The 19502-nt window shown below is 48.6% G+C and overlaps 2 protein-coding genes across 2 annotated transcripts in view; both read left to right on the plus strand.

Moving 5' to 3' along the window:
* LOC143935123 (uncharacterized) overlaps positions 1-9805 on the plus strand; it is a 34052-nt gene extending 24247 nt beyond the window's left edge. The window contains exon 11 of the mRNA XM_077458764.1: positions 9198-9805. Within this exon, the coding sequence (XP_077314890.1) occupies positions 9198-9556 (359 nt within the window). The 3' untranslated portion in view covers positions 9557-9805. The remainder of the gene's footprint in view (positions 1-9197) is intronic.
* Positions 9806-11826: 2021 nt separating this feature from the next.
* Positions 11827-17436, plus strand: LOC143935125 (E3 ubiquitin/ISG15 ligase TRIM25-like). The gene has a single exon (XM_077458766.1). The coding sequence runs from the start codon at positions 12026-12028 to the stop codon at positions 13580-13582; it is 1557 nt and encodes a 518-aa protein (XP_077314892.1). The 5' UTR covers positions 11827-12025; the 3' UTR covers positions 13583-17436.
* Positions 17437-19502: the final 2066 nt, after the last annotated feature.

Consider the following 19502-nt stretch of genomic DNA (forward strand, 5'->3'; position numbering starts at 1 on the left):
CATTGATTACTGTGTAAATGACACTGGCAGTGAAGGGGTTAACCACTAGGTGGCACTGAAGGGGTTACGTGTGTCCTAGGGAGTGATTCTAACTGTGGGGGGGGGGGGGGGGGAGGGGCTGTGTGTGACAACACTGATCACCGCTCCTGATTACAGGGAGCTGTTAACTGTGGGGGGGGGGGAGGGGCTGTGTGTGACAACACTGATCACCGCTCCTGATTACAGGGAGCTGTAAACAGTGTCCTGTCACTAGGCAGAACGAGGAAATGCTTGTTTATATCAGCAGTTCCCCGTTCTTCCTCTCCGTGAGATGATCTCGGGTATGCCCATGGACATCGAGTCTGTGGGACCCACACTCACAGAGGTCACGGCGGGTGCACGTGCCTGCATACCCCTTTTTAAAGGGCAACGTACAGATACATTAATCTGCCTGTATGTGCCCTTCTGCCGACATATCGGCGTGAGCCAGTCGGCAAGCGGTTAAAGTGATATTAAAAGGAAGAATTTATTTTTCCCTTAAAATAACAAACATGTTATACTTACCTGCTCTGTGTAATGGTTTTGCACAGCGCAGCCCCTATCCTCCTCTTCTGGGGTCCCCCAGTGGAGCTCCTGGCCCCTCCCTGCCAAGTGCCCCCTTGCTATGGGGGCACCCAAGCTGCTGCTCTGTGTGTCCAGTCACACACAGAGCACAGTTTGGCCCGCCCCCACTCTCTAATCATTGGCTCACTGTCTGTGATTGACAGTAGCGGAAGCTAATGTCTCAGCCAAGGAGGATGACAAGACCTGGGAGAGCCGCTGCTCTCGTGCACATCGGTGGATCGAGATTGGGCTCAGGTAAGTATTGGGGGGGGGGGGGGGATTTCTGGGGGGGCTGCTGCACACAGGTTTTTTTTTTTTTTACTTTCTTTTTCGATTGAAAAAGCCTATGGCGTGCAAAACACACCCAAAAAACTTTCACCCGGTGCCAAAAAAAAGTGCACACACAAAGAGTAACACACTAAAAACGTGCAACGGGTGTCTGATATCCTCCACTAGGAAGGACCTTACCCTGATCCCCTGGGGCGTTAGGCTCCAGCCGGGGACTGAGGTACCAGATTCATGGCCATCCAGCCGAAGCCGGACGACCGCCTTTCTCCGGAAAGGTCTGCCGAAACAGACCCACCCAGGTACTAGGGAATAGGGGCTCCCCCGAAGGGAGACCCCCCCAATGGAGGACAACCAAGCCAGAAGGCCTATGTCCACCCTCCCACAAGACTTTCAGGATAGGTCCGAGGACCGACACCCTACACATCAAAACGTGAAGTGACAAACGTGACTCACACAACACAAATAAAATTTAATAAAAAGTGGGGAAAGGGATAGTGAAGAGGAGAGTGAAAAGGTGACCATTGTGCAATACAATGGCCAGGCCCTCCGACCAGGAATCAAAAATTCCTCTGGTCCTAGCCAAAAGGCCGGGCCCTAGAGGCAGGTGTAAAAAAGCGTGTTATATAGTGACGTGACCAAGGTGCCAAATATCAAAGTGCGGAGCACAGTGAACATAAGGCACCCCTGAACTGCCACTTCAGGGGCACATCACCATAGGCTTTTCAATAGAAGCATCCCCGACCCCACCCCAGCCAGAAAGGCATGGAGATCTAGGAGCTTAGTGAGACCCTTTGCCATCAGGTCACACCCTCGCTCCCATCACTCCTACCTAATTACATTCGGGAAGTACAGGCCGTTCCCCCGGTGGGAGAAAGGGGAACAAACGTTCCCTCCTGAAAAACTGACCGGAGCTAAAGCTGCCACAATCCAAGCCAGAAGGCCAGGGTCCCCTCCCCTGGCGCCGACCAGTGGTTCTCCATCCCCATCAGAAGGCTTCCCTTTCGGCTATGAACCGCTCCGGGTCACCTTTACACCAGCAGCTTTTGCATAGTAACCGCCACCCCTGCTCCACCTCGCAGTAGAAAAGGGACTGAAGCAAGCGCCACCTCCTGGTAACTGATAAGAACAGATTTTTTTGAAAAAGCCCATGGCGTGCAAAACACACCCAAAAAACTTCCACCCGGTGCATAAAAAAAAAAGTGCACACACATAAAGAGTGACACACTAAAAAGTGCAGACGGGTGTCTGATGTCCTCCCTAGGAAGGACCATACCCTGATCCCCCAGGGTGTTAGGCTCCAGACAGGGACTGAGGTACCAGACTCGTCAGTGATCATCCAACCAAAGCCGGACTACCTCCTTTCCCCGGGAGTTCTGCCGAAACAGAACCTCCTTGGTACTAGGTACTATGGGGCTTCCCCAAAGGGAGGCCCCCCAATAGAGGGCGGACCAAGCCAGAAGGCCTATGTCCACCCTCCCACAAGACTTTCAGGATAGGTCCGAGGACCGACACCCTACTCATCAAAACGTGAAGTGACAAACGTGACTCACACAACACAAATAAAATAAATAAAAAGTGAGGAAAGGGATAGTGAAGAGGAGAGTGAAAAGTGACCATTGTGTAATACGATGGCCAGGCCCTCCGACCAGGAATCAAAAATTCCTCTGGTCCTAGCCAAAAGGCCAGGCCTTAGAGGCAGGTGTAAAAAAGCGTGTTTATGGTGACGTGACCTAGGTGCCAAATATCAAAGTGCGGAGCACAGTGAACATAAGGCACCCCTGGACTGCAACTCCAGGGGCACATCACCATGGGCTTTCCAACAGAAGCATCCCGGACCCCCAGCCCACGACAGCCCCCACCCCAGCCAGAGAGGCATGGAGATCCAGGAGCTTAGTGAGACCCTTTACCATCAGGTCACACCCTCGCTCCCATCACACCTACCTAATTACATTTGGGAAGTACAGGCCGTTCCCCCGGTGGGAGAAAGGGGAACACCCGTTCCCTCCCGAAAAACTGACCGGAGCTAAAGCTGCCACAATCCAAGCCAGAAGGCCAGGGTCCCCTCCCCTGGCGCCGACCAGTGGTTCTCCATCCCCATCAGAAGGCTTCCCTTTCGGCTACGAACCGCTCCGGGTCACCTTTACACCAGCAGGTTTTGCATAGCAACCGCCACCCCTGCGCCACCTCGCCGTAGAACAGGGACTGAAGCAAGCGCCACCTCCTGGTAACTGATAAGAACAGATTTTTCGATTGAAAAAGCCCATGGCGTGCAAAACACACCCAAAAAACTTCCACCCGGTGCATAAAAAAAGTGCACACACATAAAGAGTGACACACTTAAAAGTGCAGACGGGTGTCTGATGTCCTCCCTAGGAAGGACCATACCCTGATCCCCTGGGGCGTTAGGCTCCAGACAGGGACTGAGGTACCAGACTCATCTAGTGGTAATCCAGCCGAAGCCGGACGACCTCCTTTCCCCGGGAGGTCTGCCGAAACAGAACCTCCTAGGTACTTGGTACTATGGGGCTTCCCCGAAGGTAGGCCCCCCCAATAGAGGTTGGACCAAGCCACAGATACTACACTTGATCTTGGCCAAAAGGCTTTCATGCATTCTAAAAAAAAACTTGAGCCTTTACAACCACTTTTAGACCCCCGATTAGGTTTTCACATCGGTGGTTCATTGGGGAGATTTGCTCTCAGTGAGAGGAGATCTCTCCAATATGAGGGAAATCCTCTTTGACAGTAGTCTCCAGCAGGGCCGTCTTTAATATTGATTGGGCCCTGGGCAAACATTTTAATGGGCCCCCACCAGCTAGACTCAAAATGAGTTTACTGCAACAGATAAGGTAGCGATTGTGATTGGTTTCTAGAGGTTACTGCAAATCATTATTGCTCAGTGATTGGTTGCTAGAGGTTACTCTGCATCAAATTGCGGGTGTGGCTAAACTGCACTAGCATTGAGGGATGCACTATGTACAGAGTGCATAGTTGAAAGGTGTGCTACATACACACAGGGTTGAAGGGTGCACTATGTACAGAATGCAGCATTCAGGGGTATGCTAGGCACAGAGTGCAGGGATGCGCTATTTACAGAGTGCAGGGTTGGGGGGGGTGCTAGGTGGAGAGTGCAAGTTTGAGGGGTGCGCTATGTGCAGAATTCTGTATTGAGGGGTACGCTACTTTCAGAGTGCAGGGTTGAGGGGAACACTGTACAGAGTGCAAGGTTCATGGGTGCGCTACGTACAGAGTGCAGGGACAGGGGTGAGCTACGTACAGAGTGCAGGGACAGGGGTGAGCTACGTACAGAGTGCAGGGACAGGGGTGAGCTACGTACAGAGTGCAGGGACAGGGGTGAGCTACGTACAGAGTGCAGGGTTAAGGGGTGCACTATGTGCAGGGGGTGAGGTGGGTGCAGAGTGCAGGTGGTGAGGGGTGGGTGCAGGGAGGGGGCGAGGTGGGTGCAGAGTGCAGGGAGGGGGCGAGGTGAGTGCAGGGAGGGGGCGAGGTGAGTGCAGAGTGCAGGGAGGGGGTGGGGTGGGTGCAGAGTGCAGGGAGGGGGCGAGGGGTGGGTGCAGAGTGCAGGGAGGGGGCGAGGGGTGGGTGCAGAGTACCGGGGGTGAGGGGTGGGTGCAGAGTGCAGGTGGGTGCAGAGTGCAGGGAGGGGGTGAGGGGTGAGGGGTGAGGGGTGAGGGTTGAGTGTAGGGGGTGAGGGTTGAGTGTAGGGGGTGAGGGTTGAGTGTAGGGGGTGAGGGTTGAGTGCAGGGGGTGAGGGTTGAGTGCAGGGGGTGAGGGTTGAGTGCAGGGGGTGAGGGTTGAGTGCAGGGGGACGAGGGGTGGGTGAAGAGTGCAGGGGGGTGAGTGGTGGGTGCAGAGTGCAGGGAAGGGGTGGTGGCAGAGTGCAGGGGGTGAGGTGGGTGCAGGGTGCAGGGGGAGTGAGGGGTGGGTGCAGAGTGCAGGAAGGGGGTGCGGGGTGAGTGCAGAGTGCAGGAAGGGGGTGAGGGTTGGGTGCAGAGTGCAGGGGAGTGAGGGGTGGGGGCAGAGTGCAGGGGGTGAGGTGGGTGCAGAGTGCAGGGGGGTGAGGTGGGTGCAGGGGGGGTGAGGTGGGTGCAGGGGGGGTGAGGGGTGGGTGCAGAGTGCAGGGGGGTGAGGTGGGTGCAGGGGGTGAGGGGTGGGTGCAGAGTGCAAGGAGGGGGTGAGGTGGGTGGGTGCAGAGTGCAGGCAGGGGGTGAGGGGTGGGTGCAGGGGGTGAGGGGTGGGTGCAGGGGGTGAGGGTTGGGTGCAGAGTGCAGGGGGGTGAGGGTTGGGTGCAGAGTGCAGGGGGGTGAGGGTTGGGGGCAAAGTGCAGGGGGGTGAGGGTTGGGGGCAAAGTGCAGGGGGGTGAGGGTTGGGGGCAAAGTGCAGGGGGGTGAGGGTTGGGGGCAAAGTGCAGGGAGGGGGTGAGGTGGGTGGGTGCAGAGTGCAGGGAGGGGTTGTGGGGTGGGTGGGCAGAGTGCAGGAGTGCAGGGGTGGAGGGGTGGGTGGGCGGGCAGAGTGCAGGGAGGGGTTGCGGGGTGGGAGGGGTTGAGGGGTGGGTGGGAGGGGTTGAGGGGTGGGTGGGCGGGCAGAGTGCAGGGAGGGGTTGAGGGGTGGGTGGGCGGGCAGAGTGCAGGGAGGGGTTGAGGGGTGGGTGGGCGGGCAGAGTGCAGGGAGGGGTTGAGGGGTGGGTGCAGAGTGCAGGGAGGGGTTGAGGGGGTGGGTGCAGGGAGGGGTTGAGGGGTGGGGGCAGAGTGCAGGGAGGGGGCGAGGGGTGGGTGCAGAGTACCGGGGGTGAGGGGTGGGTGCAGAGTGCAGGTGGGTGCAGAGTGCAGGGAGGGGGTGAGGGGTGAGGGTTGAGTGTAGGGGGTGAGGGTTGAGTGTAGGGGGTGAGGGTTGAGTGCAGGGGGTGAGGGTTGAGTGCAGGGGGTGAGGGTTGAGTGCAGGGGGTGAGGGTTGAGTGCAGGGGGTGAGGGTTGAGTGCAGGGGGACGAGGGGTGGGTGAAGAGTGCAGGGGGGTGAGTGGTGGGTGCAGAGTGCAGGGAAGGGTTGGGTGCAGAGTGCAGGGGGGTGAGGGTTGGGTGCAGAGTGCAGGGGGGTGAGGGTTGGGTGCAGAGTGCAGGGGGGTGAGGGTTGGGGGCAAAGTGCAGGGGGGTGAGGGTTGGGGGCAAAGTGCAGGGGGGTGAGGGTTGGGGGCAAAGTGCAGGGGGGTGAGGGTTGGGGGCAAAGTGCAGGGAGGGGGTGAGGTGGGTGGGTGCAGAGTGCAGGGAGGGGTTGTGGGGTGGGTGGGCAGAGTGCAGGGAGGGGTGGAGGGGTTGAGGGGTGGGTGGGAGGGGTTGAGGGGTGGGTGGGCGGGCAGAGTGCAGGGAGGGGTTGAGGGGTGGGTGGGCGGGCAGAGTGCAGGGAGGGGTTGAGGGGTGGGTGGGCAGGCAGAGTGCAGGGAGGGGTTGAGGGGTGGGTGCAGAGTGCAGGGAGGGGTTGAGGGGGTGGGTGCAGGGAGGGGTTGAGGGGTGGGGGCAGAGTGCAGGGAGGGGTGGAGGGGTTGAGGGGTGGGTGGGAGGGGTTGAGGGGTGGGTGGGCGGGCAGAGTGCAGGGAGGGGTTGAGGGGTGGGTGGGCGGGCAGAGTGCAGGGAGGGGTTGAGGGGTGGGTGGGCAGGCAGAGTGCAGGGAGGGGTTGAGGGGTGGGTGCAGAGTGCAGGGAGGGGTTGAGGGGGTGGGTGCAGGGAGGGGTTGAGGGGTGGGGGCAGAGTGCAGGGAGGGGGTGAGGGGTGGGTGCAGAGTGCAGGGGGTGAGGTGGGTGCAGAGTGCAGGGGTGGGGGCAGAGTGCAGGGGGTGAGGGGTGGGTGGGGGCAGAGTGCAGAGAGGGGGTGAAGGGTGGGTGCAGAGTGCAGGTGGTGAGGGGTGGGTGCAGAGTGCAGGGAGGGGGTGAGGGGTGGTGGCAGAGTGCAGGTGGTGAGGTGGGTGCAGAGTGTAGGGATGCATGGCTCTCCTCCCCTCCTGATTCCAGTACAGAGCTCCACACTCCACTCTCCCCCCCAAGTACAAGGTAAAACTTTCCTCCCTCTGCCATCCCAGTACAGATTTTTCCTCTGTCCTAAAAGCTACTCACAGCATGTTGTCCAGTCCCCCGATGTCCGTGCAGCATGCCAGTGTGAGGTAGCTTCCCCTGTGCAGATTCCCTGCTCCCTTCCTCCTCTGCTCTCACAGAGCTTGTGTGTATCCGACACTCCCTAGAGTGGCCGCCGGGAGAGGAGCAGCGCTTCTGTTTTTCCAAGTGACATTAGCAAGTCGCCGGCAGACAGTGGGCGGATGGCTCAAAAGGTGGGCAGCGCAGGGCCCCCAACAATGACAGGGCCCTTGGCAGCTGCCCCTTTTGCCCTGCGTTAAAGACGGCCCTGGTCTCCAGAACAGGCTTCCCTGTTGGAACATTATGCCTTTAGATACACTTTAAAGTGATCCCAAACTGAAGGTATAAGGTAACAGTTTTGCTTCAAATCCATTTCCATGTCACTCTGGATGACTTCAATTAAAGATGGGATTTCAAGTCTTTTTCCAGTGTGTGGCTATCCAGAGTTTGGTCCTGCTTGTTTGCTCATAAGCGATACTGAGATTGCTTCTCAACACATTTCGTGAAACAAAGTTCATGTTATCTAACCAACTTCTGCAAGGAGACCAGATCATTAAAGTACATAGTAATAAAAACAAATATGCCCTTATAAGAGGGACAGATCGGTTACACTCTATCAAAAGTGAGTACACCCCTTACATTTTCAAGGGACAACACTGAAGAAATGGCACATTGCTACAATGTAATGTAGTGAGTGTACAGCTTGTATAAAACAGTGTAAATTGTTTGTCCCCTCACAATAACTCAACACCCAGCCAATAATGTCTAAACCGCTGGCAACAAAAGCGGTTTAGACATTAATGGCTGTGTGTTGAGTTATTTTGAGGGGACGGCAAATTGACACTGTTATACAAGCTGTACACTCACTACTTTACATTGTAGACAAGTGTCATTTCTTCAGTGTTGTCACATGAAAAGATAGAATAAAATATTTTAAAAAATTTGAGGGGTGTACTCATTTTTGTTAGATACTGTAAATAACTTGTTTACAAAGAATAAATTAGGGGTCATGCTTACACAACAAACTAAACTAAGGAAGCCTCATTTGTACATCTTCATAAGTCATTAAATTGAAGTAATCCCTCACAGGAAGGCAGGTGCAATGGCTAGGTATCGTTTTGGGAAGGAATTTGATTCTTTGATTGATTGACTAATGCACAAGTGGGGCTTCTTATGTCATATTTGTTGCATAAGTATGACCCCCCCCCCCCCGTTTCATTTTTTGTAAAAGTTATTTACATACAAGTAGAGTGTAACCGATCTGTTCCTCTTATGAGGGCACATTTCTTTTAATACTATGTGCTTTAGTGACCTGGTCTCCTTGCAGATGTTGGTTATCAGCCTAGAGGCGATTCAGTTCGCATTGTGCGCTATACAAGTATTTCATTCATTCATTAAAAAATGTTCTAACTCCTGATGAAGTGAACTTTGTTTCATGAAACGCGTTGAGAAGCAATTTTACAGTTTTTATTCACTTATCTCGGCAGTTATGTCTAGCGTAAAGTATTGTAGTGTATATCAATAGTGTCTTTCACCATTTCTCTCTCTCTCTCTATATATATATATATATATATATATATATATATACACATATACATATACACACACACACACACACACACACACACACACCAATGTGAACAATATAGTTATAAAAGGCTTATATAATCGTCTGTAATTTTCTTTGGTCTGATTCCTTAAAATACTTATGGGCATTTATTTTTGCCTTTACTACTTGCATTCCAGCATTGGATAGTTGAATGGCTAGGGGTGGGGCTTAGTGTCAGAACAGGGCAGGGCTTAGACTGAACTGGGCCAATAATCCAGGGAGGATCCACAGCAACACAGAGATTGATTTGCAAAGTATCACAGGCACTTACATCATAAAAGGTACCCAAACTTCAATGCAGTTGTAACCGCAGAAATATTTTCAAGGTCAAGACAAGGCTGAAAGTTGGGCCAAAATTCAGCTTTATCTTTTGGAGAACAAGAAGTTCAAAAATAGGCCAGATAGATACAATGTACAACTCCTCACCAGATATCAGCTCTGATGAGCATAAGTAGTATCTGAAATTTCCATAGTGTTATATAGCAGCATTGATGATCAGGAAGTATGGATTATTAGGAAAGTCAAGCCTTTCACCTACACCCCAAGTATAGCTAATACTCTGTGCATTCTCATTGGCAGCTGAGGTCCGTCATAGATGGGGCACGAGGAATGATTCCCACCAATCAGAGAGCTCCGAGCTCTGGATAGCGCAAGATGGAACCACATCGTCCCGCTTTATACCAGAAGATGACCCCAGACCCCCGGGACGGACCCACAAGACATATTCCAGGAAATCGCTGCCGCTCCAGTGTCCCCTCAACCTCTCGTCTGACAAACCCCCTGACTTGAAACCCAACGGTTCGGGATCAGGCCAGACCGGTTCAAAAAGGCCGGCGACGGGGAACCAGCACTGGTGCGAGCAGTGTAATGAGCACTTCCCTGATAGACGTCAGCTGACAGCTCACAAGAGGTTACACACAAAGAAACCAAGACGGTGACTGGGGCTGTCGCTACCCACAGCGACAAGATGGCAGGCGCCTGAACATCCTGCAATGTGATAACTGACACAAGGCCACAGATTCCAATTCTGCATCGGGAGAATTCCTATAGACTCTTCATAGCCGTCATTACACCTCAGTATACGCTCGCATTAGGACACAGACTTTTGTGTCATCTGTATTGCATTTTCTTTTGTCTATAGAACAGATATTCAGTTAATAAAATCCTTATTTGTAGTTAAAAACAAATCCGTGGTTGATACAAATTTCTTAAAAAAAAAAAATTGCCAGGACCTAAAAGGTCAAAGTCAAATCTGAGAATTTCAATTTTCGGTTTTTAAAGGATACGTTTTTATTTTTAAATAATAAAATGCAAATTTTTTGCAAGTAAAAGAAAAAAATACATTTACTATATATTTATCTTAGGAACTGTCACTGTAGATGTCTGCCCATACCTCCTATATGGGCAGGCAGTTACTTCAGTCCAGAAAGAGACAATGAACTACGAGGATACTCGCCAGCGCCCTTGTAGTTCATGGAGAACTACAAGAAGTCAGCCACAAAGGCTGACAGTACTTGCAGTCTATTCATTCGCAGGACTCTGTTAATGGATGATGTGGCTGTGTGGGCACTGGATACTGCACTGCTCTGCTGATATTATGTAAAAAAATTGTAAAAACAAATAATATATATACGTATATATATATATATATATATATATATATATATATATATATATATATATATATATATATATATATATATATATATATATATATATATATATATATATATAATTTTTTTTTTTTTACATACTTGTAAATGCAGTGTCACTATAGTGGCATTGTACTGCTATGGCAGTGATCATGTACAATGGCTAGCTGCTGTGATATTACTGTACGCCAGTGCCACCAGCCATTGTCTCTGAGCACCGCCCCAGCAGTACAATGTCATCAGGCTGAACCAGTCACAAGGTTCCTAATCATCCCAGCATTAATCACAATGTCCCCGATCACCTCCACACCAGTCACAATGTCCCCGATCACCTCCACACCAGTCACAATGTCCCCGCTCACCTCCACACCAGTCACAATGTCCCCGATCACCTCCACACCAGTCACAATGTCCCCGCTCACCTTCACACCAGTCACAATGTCCCCGCTCACCTCCACACCAGTCACAATGTCCCCGCTCACCTCCACCAGTCACAATGTCCCCGATCACCTCCACACCAGTCACAATGTCCCCGATCACCTCCACACCAGTCACAATGTCCCCGATCACCTCCACATCAGTCACAATGTCCCCGATCACCTCCACACCAGTCACAATGTCCCCGATCACCTCCACACCAGTCACAATGTCCCCGATCACCTCCACACCAGTCACAAAGTCCCCGCTCACCTCCACACCAGTCACAAAGTCCCCGCTCACCTCCACACCAGTCACAATGTCCCCGTTCACCTCCACACCAGTCACAATGTCCCCGATCACCTCCACACCAGTCACAATGTCCCCGATCACCTCCACACCAGTCACATATGTCCCTGATCACCTCCACACCTATCACAATGTCCCTGATAGACATCTGCAGGTTGTTTCTTAACTAATCGAAATTCGGCTCAATTTTGCATCTTTCGGACGTTTGGAGAGTTCACGGGATAAATGTCTGGTTAATATTGGAAGGAGGTATCCAAGTATCCAGAGACATTGTGAGCGGATCTACTCTACCATGTTAAATAATATCCTCTGTATTTAATTATTACTGGTTTTAGTAATAATTTAAAGATTTAAGCTGCGAAGGTCAGGTGCAGACCAGCACGGAGCCCACTCACACTGTGTAGCAGATGATGCAAGTCTGAAAAGGAGGGTCGCAAACGCTGGTATGTTATCATCCACAAGAAACCTTTTTGGAGACTTCTAAGACAGAATATGCTTCTGCCACGGTGTTCTGCCTGAGCAGTCTCTAATAAGGTTTCTTGTGGATGATACCAATGGTGAGTTATTACTCCCATAATAATTATACACAGTTGTCCAGAATTTTTTTTTAATATATATATATATATATATATATATATATATATATATATATATATATATTTCAAACGCTTCTAAAATGCGAACGCGGCATGTGTATGCGGCAAAACTGACATTTTAAATGTGGTTTACCATCTGTCAAGTTAAATCGTTCAGGAGAGGTCCCATGTACATGAAGCAAAAACACACATTGTGGTCCGTCTTTAGCGTGTCATTTTACATTCTCGTTTGAAATTATTGTTCGAGACTGAAAAACAGAATGTGGGGTGTGCCAGCTTGAAGCACACGGTATACATTGCTGTCATCACTAGGCGGAGGTCAACGATCAGTATGACAAGGAGGAAGTGAGTTGTTCTTTGCACTTTGTGGAGCGTGTTAAACACACCTACTGCTTGGAGTTTCAGCATTTGGTTCTCATTCCAGCTTGGTACAATGGCTTGCAGTGACTTACGAGAAGAACTAGACTGCTCTATTTGCCTGGAAATTTATACGGATCCTATAACACTAAGATGTGGACACAACTTCTGCCGCATCTGTATTGAGGACTACTTTCTGAGGACACAAGAAAAGACAGGAGTTTATAGCTGTCCTGAATGCAGAGAGGAGTTTCAAGATCGGTCTGATATGAGGAAGAACAAAACCCTGTACAACATAGCCCAGCACTTCCTGTCCATTCCTGATCAGGAGGAGACTGGGATCTACTGTACTTACTGCGACACTCCTGTCCCTGCCGTTAAGACCTGCCTGCAGTGTGAGACCTCAATGTGTGATGATCACCTGAGGAAACACAACAAATCAGTACAACACGCTTTAATTCCACCAACCAGGTCTACAAGAGATGGAAAACGCTCCATCCACAAAAAGATCCTGGCGTGTTCCCGTACTGAGGACTCTTCTTGTATCTGTGAGTCCTGCAAGCTTGGTGGAGAACATAGAGGCCACCAAGTGGAGTCACCAGATGAGGCCTCTGAGAAGGATAAGCTTAAAATAATTCTGGAGAAACTGTCTGCAAGGAGAGAAGAGACTGAGGAAAGGGTCCAAAAACTGCAGGAACGCAGGAGAGAGGTACAAGAAAAAGCAGCCAGTGTAACGGAGAGAGCTACCGACCTATTTAGAGAAATCAGGAGGCAACTGGAAGATCTCGAGAAGAGAGTTATGACTGCGATTGCCAACAAGGAATTGCAGACCTTGCGATCATTCTCTAAACTGATTCAGCAGCTGGAGGTACAGAAGGAAAAGCTGTCTAGTAAGATGAATCACATTGAAGAGATGTGTAACAACACCGACCCAATGACCATTTTACAAGAACCAAACAGACAGGAGGTCTTGGAGGACACACTTGAGGATATAGAGGCAAGAGAAGAGAAACGGATCCATGACGGAGATCTGGGTGAGAATCAGATCTTTGACACATTGACTACAGGTTTATCTGACATCATATCTGTTGTAAGACAAAAGATCTGCGCCCTGAGGGATTCAGACATCAAACTGGATATCAATACAGCTGGAAACCGAGTCGTTATCTCTGGTGACCTTAAAACCGTGTCTTGGTCAGAAGAGAACCAGGGCCGTGCAGAGACAGCAGAGAGATTTGAGTATTATCAAGTCCTGAGCACCAGGAGATGGTCTTCAGGGCAGCACCATTGGGAAGTGGAGACCAGTGACCCAGTGCGTTGGAGACTTGGGCTGTGCTATCCCAGTACAACAAGAAAGGGTGGGCAATCACTCTTTGGGAACAACGCTACCTCCTGGTGTTTACGGTGGTGTGACAACAAGCTTACGGCGATGTATAATGGTAAAGTTACCCATTTACCTTACAGGATCTCTCATCGTAAAATAAGAATACATCTGGATTATGAAGCCGGGCAGATCTCTTTTTTTGAGCCATGTGACCCAATTCGGCACCTCCACACTTTCACCACCACCTTCACTGAGCCACTCCATGCCGGGTTCTGTGTCTGGACAGGATGGGTGCGAGTCCTGAGCTAAGAAAATAGGCAAATTAGTTTTTTTTTTTTATGTTTTATGACATTTTCACCCCATGCCATTAAATACGTTTAGCAAGAAAAAAAAATCATCACAGGGGATGTTACTTAGTTCATTTTGATGTGTCCCTTGTGCTACTCTTTCCTGCTTTAGCTGAAATTAACACAAAACATCAAACCTTGTAAATACAAATTATACCAATGTTCCTTAAAGTCCCGTTAGAGGAACATTGGCTTTAGCTGAAATCTTCCTTCGAACCCCCTCCACCACCGCCGCCATAATATTCCGGTGCAGCAGATGGGTTTAAAAGAGCTGATGTATGTATGAGAGGCACTCATGCCAACTATGACTGTACAAAGCCGTACTATAGGTTCTATGAATGAAACACAGTCTATGAATAGAGGAGGAAGACCTTTTGGTCATCTTCCCATCCTCCATTCATAGAAGCTATAGTACATCTTCTACGAATGGAGGGGGTGGGTGGAAAGGGCAGGCACAATCGTACTCTTGACATGTGCCTGTCACATGTCCTTCGGCTCTTTTAACCTGCGCGGCACCTCAAGATTATAGGGGTGGGGGAATCAGAGGAGGAAGATTTCAACTAGCAGCACAAGGGGCGCAGCACATTGATTGTAAGCAGGGCTTTTTGTTCCCCTCAAAAATAGGTGCAAGAACTCAACCATGACCCCCCAAAACCCTCCTTTTCCCTCACACACCCTCCAAACCACATTAAATAGTGGTAAATTTTTACTAACAGTGGAAGGGTTTTAAAATGGCATAAAATACCAGGAGTGTATTACTTACAGAGTGCAGAGATGGTGGGGGGTAACACACAGTTTCTGGGTGCACTACACACAGGGTGCAGCGTTCAGGGGTGCACTACACACCGTGTAAAGTTCAGGGGTGCACTACACACAGGGTGCAAATTTCAGGGTTGCACTACACACAGGGTGCAAATTTCAGGGTTGCACTACACACAGGGTGCAAATTTCAGGGTTGCACTACACACAGGGTGCAAATTTCAGGGTTGCACTACACACAGGGTGCAAATTTCAGGGTTGCACTACACACAGGGTGCAGAGTTCAGCCTTCTTCCACAGCTGTTTACCTCTGCATCCCCGATCCACATCTCATTTTCACCCCTCTTCAGTCTGACCTCTGCATGCAACCCACCTTCATGTACCTCCCTGCACACTGTAGGTGGCTCTGCCTCTCTCACTTGCAGGGAAATCATCCAGTAGAGGTGTCGGAATCTGCACTGCACCACGGTCACCTGCATTCCCTTTTGTCTTCATCCTGCACTCAGTGGGAGCCACTCAGGAGCTCAGATCTGTGGGAGACAAGCTGTCACTTGTAAATACAGAAGCCAGACTTCTGTGCTTACAAGTGATAGTGGTGAGCATGGAGCAGAGGGGGCCTGAGCAAGAGGTGGTGGAACGGAGTTCCACAAAGTTCCACCTGAAAAAAAAGCCATGGCTGTAAGTAATGTCCCTTGTGCTGATTTATTTATTTATTTTTTGGCCAACCTTTGGTAGGGTGCCCACAAACACCAAGATTTGCAAGCAGCAATAACACCTGTCCTGACCAAAGATCCAGCTGATCTGATTGGATTGAGATTTAATACTGTAATGAGCAGACCTTGTGGGTGCCCACAGACTGTTAGATCTTTGGAAAGCCAGGTGATCGGTTCATAACATTTGCTACAATGACCTTTTCCTGAAACTGAGTCGTATTATAGCGACTTGCAGCCCATGTACAGAAACAACATCTTTCTCTTCTCTATGTAGCAAATGATCATTTATTATTTACACAGATCCTCCAATATGTCGTAAAATGAATTATTTCCAAACATTGGCTGTGTATGTACAATTGTAGCCACAAAATAGAGCAGAGACTGAAAAGCTGATTTTAGTTACACGATTGAAAGCTCAAAAAGGCATTTTCCTCTGCCAGTATAGCCAATATGACAGAATCTGAGATGCAAAAGATGAACTACATTGTTAATTTTAACCAAGTAGCAATTGTGTTATGCTGAACTCCATGCATATACAAATAAAAAAGACAAATTAAATTCTGTATTCCTAAATGTATCGTTTTAATTCTAGCAGTGTACCTGAATTGGGCATGGTATCACCTTATTGCAGTCTCTATACAGCAGAGCACAAACTGTCAGAGGGAGAAACATCTCTGGGGGCCAATCAGGTGTGCTCATGTACGAACAAGGGTCATGCTGATAGGATGAGGGAGCATAGTGACAAAGAAGCTTTCAATCTCATCTTTTCACAGGCTGGAGGGGGCAGGACAAGACCTTGGGATCTCCTGATTAGATACACAGGGCTTTCATGCGAGGACTAGATGGGCAAAAATACAAATCCTTTTGCAGGGGTACACCAGCCCTCTTAGGCTCCATTTACACCAATATGTATTTTCATGCTTTTTGCAGAAACTCAGGCCATTTTTTTTTTTTTAACATGGGTTCCTATGGAACACGTTCACATCAATGCATTTTTGGAATGGGTGCTTTTTTTTTTTTTTTTTTTTTGGTGCAATAGACTTCAATGGAGAAGCTGAAGAAATGCATGTAGTGTGTTTTTACCACGATTTGTGTTTTGTTAGGGAAAAAAAAACGTAAGATGAGAACGGAGGCAAAATCGGGTAAAATAAACATGGAAAGCAAACTGCATAGGTGTGAACGGAGCCTAAGGGTCATTAATTCGGGTGCAAAGAGCTGTCCACCTGGGGTTGCCGCCTCATCCCTTTATACCCTAACACATATGAATTACACAGGTTCCGTGGCTAATTAGGGTGGTAATTAAACTCACTTGGTGCCTTATCTGCATTCAATTAGCCTCAGAACCTGCGTAATCGATATGTGTTCGGGTTTAACCACTTGCCGACTGGCTCAGGCCGATATACATCGGCAAAGCGGGTCGTTCCCGTGAATAAGGTTCGATAGCAGGCGCGCGCACCTGCTGCACAGCGGAGAACCCGATTCGTGTGGCCAGCGGGCGCGATCGCATGCACGAGAGCAGGAACAGGAATTTGTGTGTGTAACGCGCAAATCCCTGTTCTGTTAGGAGAAAAGAGACATATCGTTTTTCCTACTTAGTAGGAACAAACACTATGTCTCTTCCTCTAGTCAGTCCTATACCCCCCCCAGTTAGAACAAACCCAGGGAACACACATTTAATCCTTTAATCGCCCCCTAGTGTTCAACACTTCCCTGCCAGTGAAGTAAAAAACAAAAGGTTGCGCTAACCTAAATAAATCTAACATCAAAAAATATAAATAATATAAATGTGTAATTTGAATCACGTGTTATACTGTATATATATATATATATATATATATATATATATATATATATATATATATATATATATACATACACTGAATATACCCTTGAAAGTGTCAACAAAGAAAAGAAAAAATTATTGATCCATAACAAGTAAAGTCCAAAAGAAATTATCCAAAAAACGAAGCAATCGTAAACGTCCTGTACGTAGTGCAGTATTGAGTGGCAGTTCAAATTATATAGTGACTTCCGAAGTAGTGAATGGCAATTCAAATTACAGTGATATCCGCAGAGGTAAAAGTGACTTTTGTTTAGTGAATCCCACCACCATCTGAATTTTGCGCTTACCAACTCCCTGATAATATGTGCCTGTAGCTATTGCCCAGCCAGGGCCTTTTCCTCTAGACTTTCCAGAACCGATCCAATCGTCCTGTCTATGGAAGCTCTGCTGGTTCTGTTGATCAGGACTGTAATCTCCCAAATCCTTTGCTGCCGACCAATATTGCTATATCAATTGGTAATATGGTTGTAGCTCAAAAGAGGAAAAAAAACAAAAAAAGAATAGCCATTGGTAGAACCCGATGGATATTTATTAAAAAAACAAAAAACGCTGTAGACATATAAAACAAGGATAAATAATTACAAAGTAGATAAAAAGTTGCGGCCGGCCGACTGCAATACACACGTCCGTGCTATACAATGGGACGTTACGCGCGGTGACGTCAGCACGTCGCTCCCCGACGCGTTTTGTCACAAGTTTGATGTAGTCATGGGGCACAGGTGGCGTACTAACATACCGCATTATACACAAAGACCAAACCTCGTTCTGAATCGTAAGTGGCTGGTTCTAAAAAACGCCATATTGGATAAGGGACAAACTCTGCTGCCAGAACGTGTTAATCTCCATCCAATAATGCCAAAACCAAATAACAAATATGGAAAAATGCCAATATCTTAAGGGACAAACCCCACTACTTATTGCGGGATAAATCTGGAAAACATGTAATCGTGCATCAGTCCAGGGACAAATACAATTCTCACTATTCAAACACAGAGCTAGCATCGATGTATGCACGGCAAAAGCGCTAACTGTACTACGTGTACTCGTGTTACGCAAAACAGGGATTTAAAAATAAATTACTATCACAGGCTCCCTAACCACTAAATTCCCCCCCTTACACGTACCTCATAAACTTAGGCCACTGGTTGTGTAAACTGACCTCAATCAGTAACGCCCAAGGATCTCAATATAAATTCTAGCCCATAGACGAACCGATATCGGCCATCGAAAAAGAGTCTCATCCACAACACCTAAAATGATTTTTAACCTCAGGGGAATACACTCCTGTGCATCCTTAGAATTAGATACAATCCGGAGTGTGACAAAACACTCCAAAGTGTCATCCAATAGGTATAATAAATATGACGTGATCATCGGGAGATGAACTTCACATCAAAATTGTTTTAGATCAGAAGGTGCATGAAACACAGCACCCAGTAAGGTTGCTATAAGTGACGCGCACCTAAACCGATATCCAAATCGTGATAAAATATACCAATTATGGCCAATACCAATATCTTAGATCATAAGGTGTCCTCTTAATAGCATTATGGGCCCCTGGGCCAAGTAATTCACTGGGGGCCCAGATCCCTGACGGCCATCCTCTGCTATTCATCACGTGATCAGAGCAGTGCCCATTCTGCCCACAAAAGCAGCAGCAGTAGTGAAGGTTCTTCCTTAACCCCTCCCCCAAAGCACCAGAAACGGTCGGAGGAAAGTATCATGGGGAAGATGTCATTTCAATGGTAGATTTAGTCCAGTGACGGGCTGCTGCTGTTCCCACAGCTCATGTCCTGGGCCAGCCTAGTAAAAAGCGTGACTATCCAGGCAAATCCGGGACCATTTGCAAGTCTGATGTCATGCATGATTATTATGGGGCTCCCATGCCCCTGGGAAGTACCCATGCATTAAGAGGTTGCTAGAGGTTCCTTGAGCTGCGGCTAATTGAATTTAGATTTAAAATCGTACCTGCAAAATTCCAGGACCAACACCACTCGGTAAAGTCAGCAGCCTTACACCAATTATTTTTTTAACTTTATGTAAGTGGCACTCTTTCTACTGACCAACAATATAGGGGTAATTTTTCCCATTGTTCCCTGATTAATTGGGTTTAATCAGGGTTCCTCAAGACCGGCAACCTATTTTAGGGGTTCTTCTGCAGTAAAAAAAAAAGGTTGAGAAAGGCAGATCTAGAGTTTACTTAAAATGGGAAGACAACAAAAAAAAAAAACAGTGAGCACCCATTCTGCAGATGGAAAAACCTTGTTGATGAGAATGGAGAGATGGGTTGTAGCTGACAAATAGGCTACACCGCCGTTTTGAGAGTAAAGGGAGGTTAGTCTAGTGTTCCTAATAAAGTGCCTGGTGAGTGTATAATCAACACTGGAGGGATGACTGCAGAAAGTAGGTAGGCCACATTATGGTATAGGTCATGTCACAAACGATCTGACCTTTTCTGATCTGGGTCAGGCAACTAGCATTTTCAGGCCATTGGAGACCATAAACATGATTTCAACCTGAGCAAGCCAGGCAGTGACAACTTCAAACCATCTCCATCTGAGGTCTGT

Source organism: Lithobates pipiens, unplaced genomic scaffold (genome assembly GCF_037356315.1).
Source record: "Lithobates pipiens isolate NorthernLeopardFrog02 unplaced genomic scaffold, aLitPip1_a1.2 Scaffold_28, whole genome shotgun sequence".
In the NCBI taxonomy this organism is placed as follows: domain Eukaryota; kingdom Metazoa; phylum Chordata; class Amphibia; order Anura; family Ranidae; genus Lithobates; species Lithobates pipiens.

Bases quoted from the DNA above. Each gene is read 5' to 3' on its own strand.
- LOC143935125 (XM_077458766.1), top strand. From the start codon at position 12,026: ATGGCTTGCAGTGACTTACGAGAAGAACTAGACTGCTCTATTTGCCTG.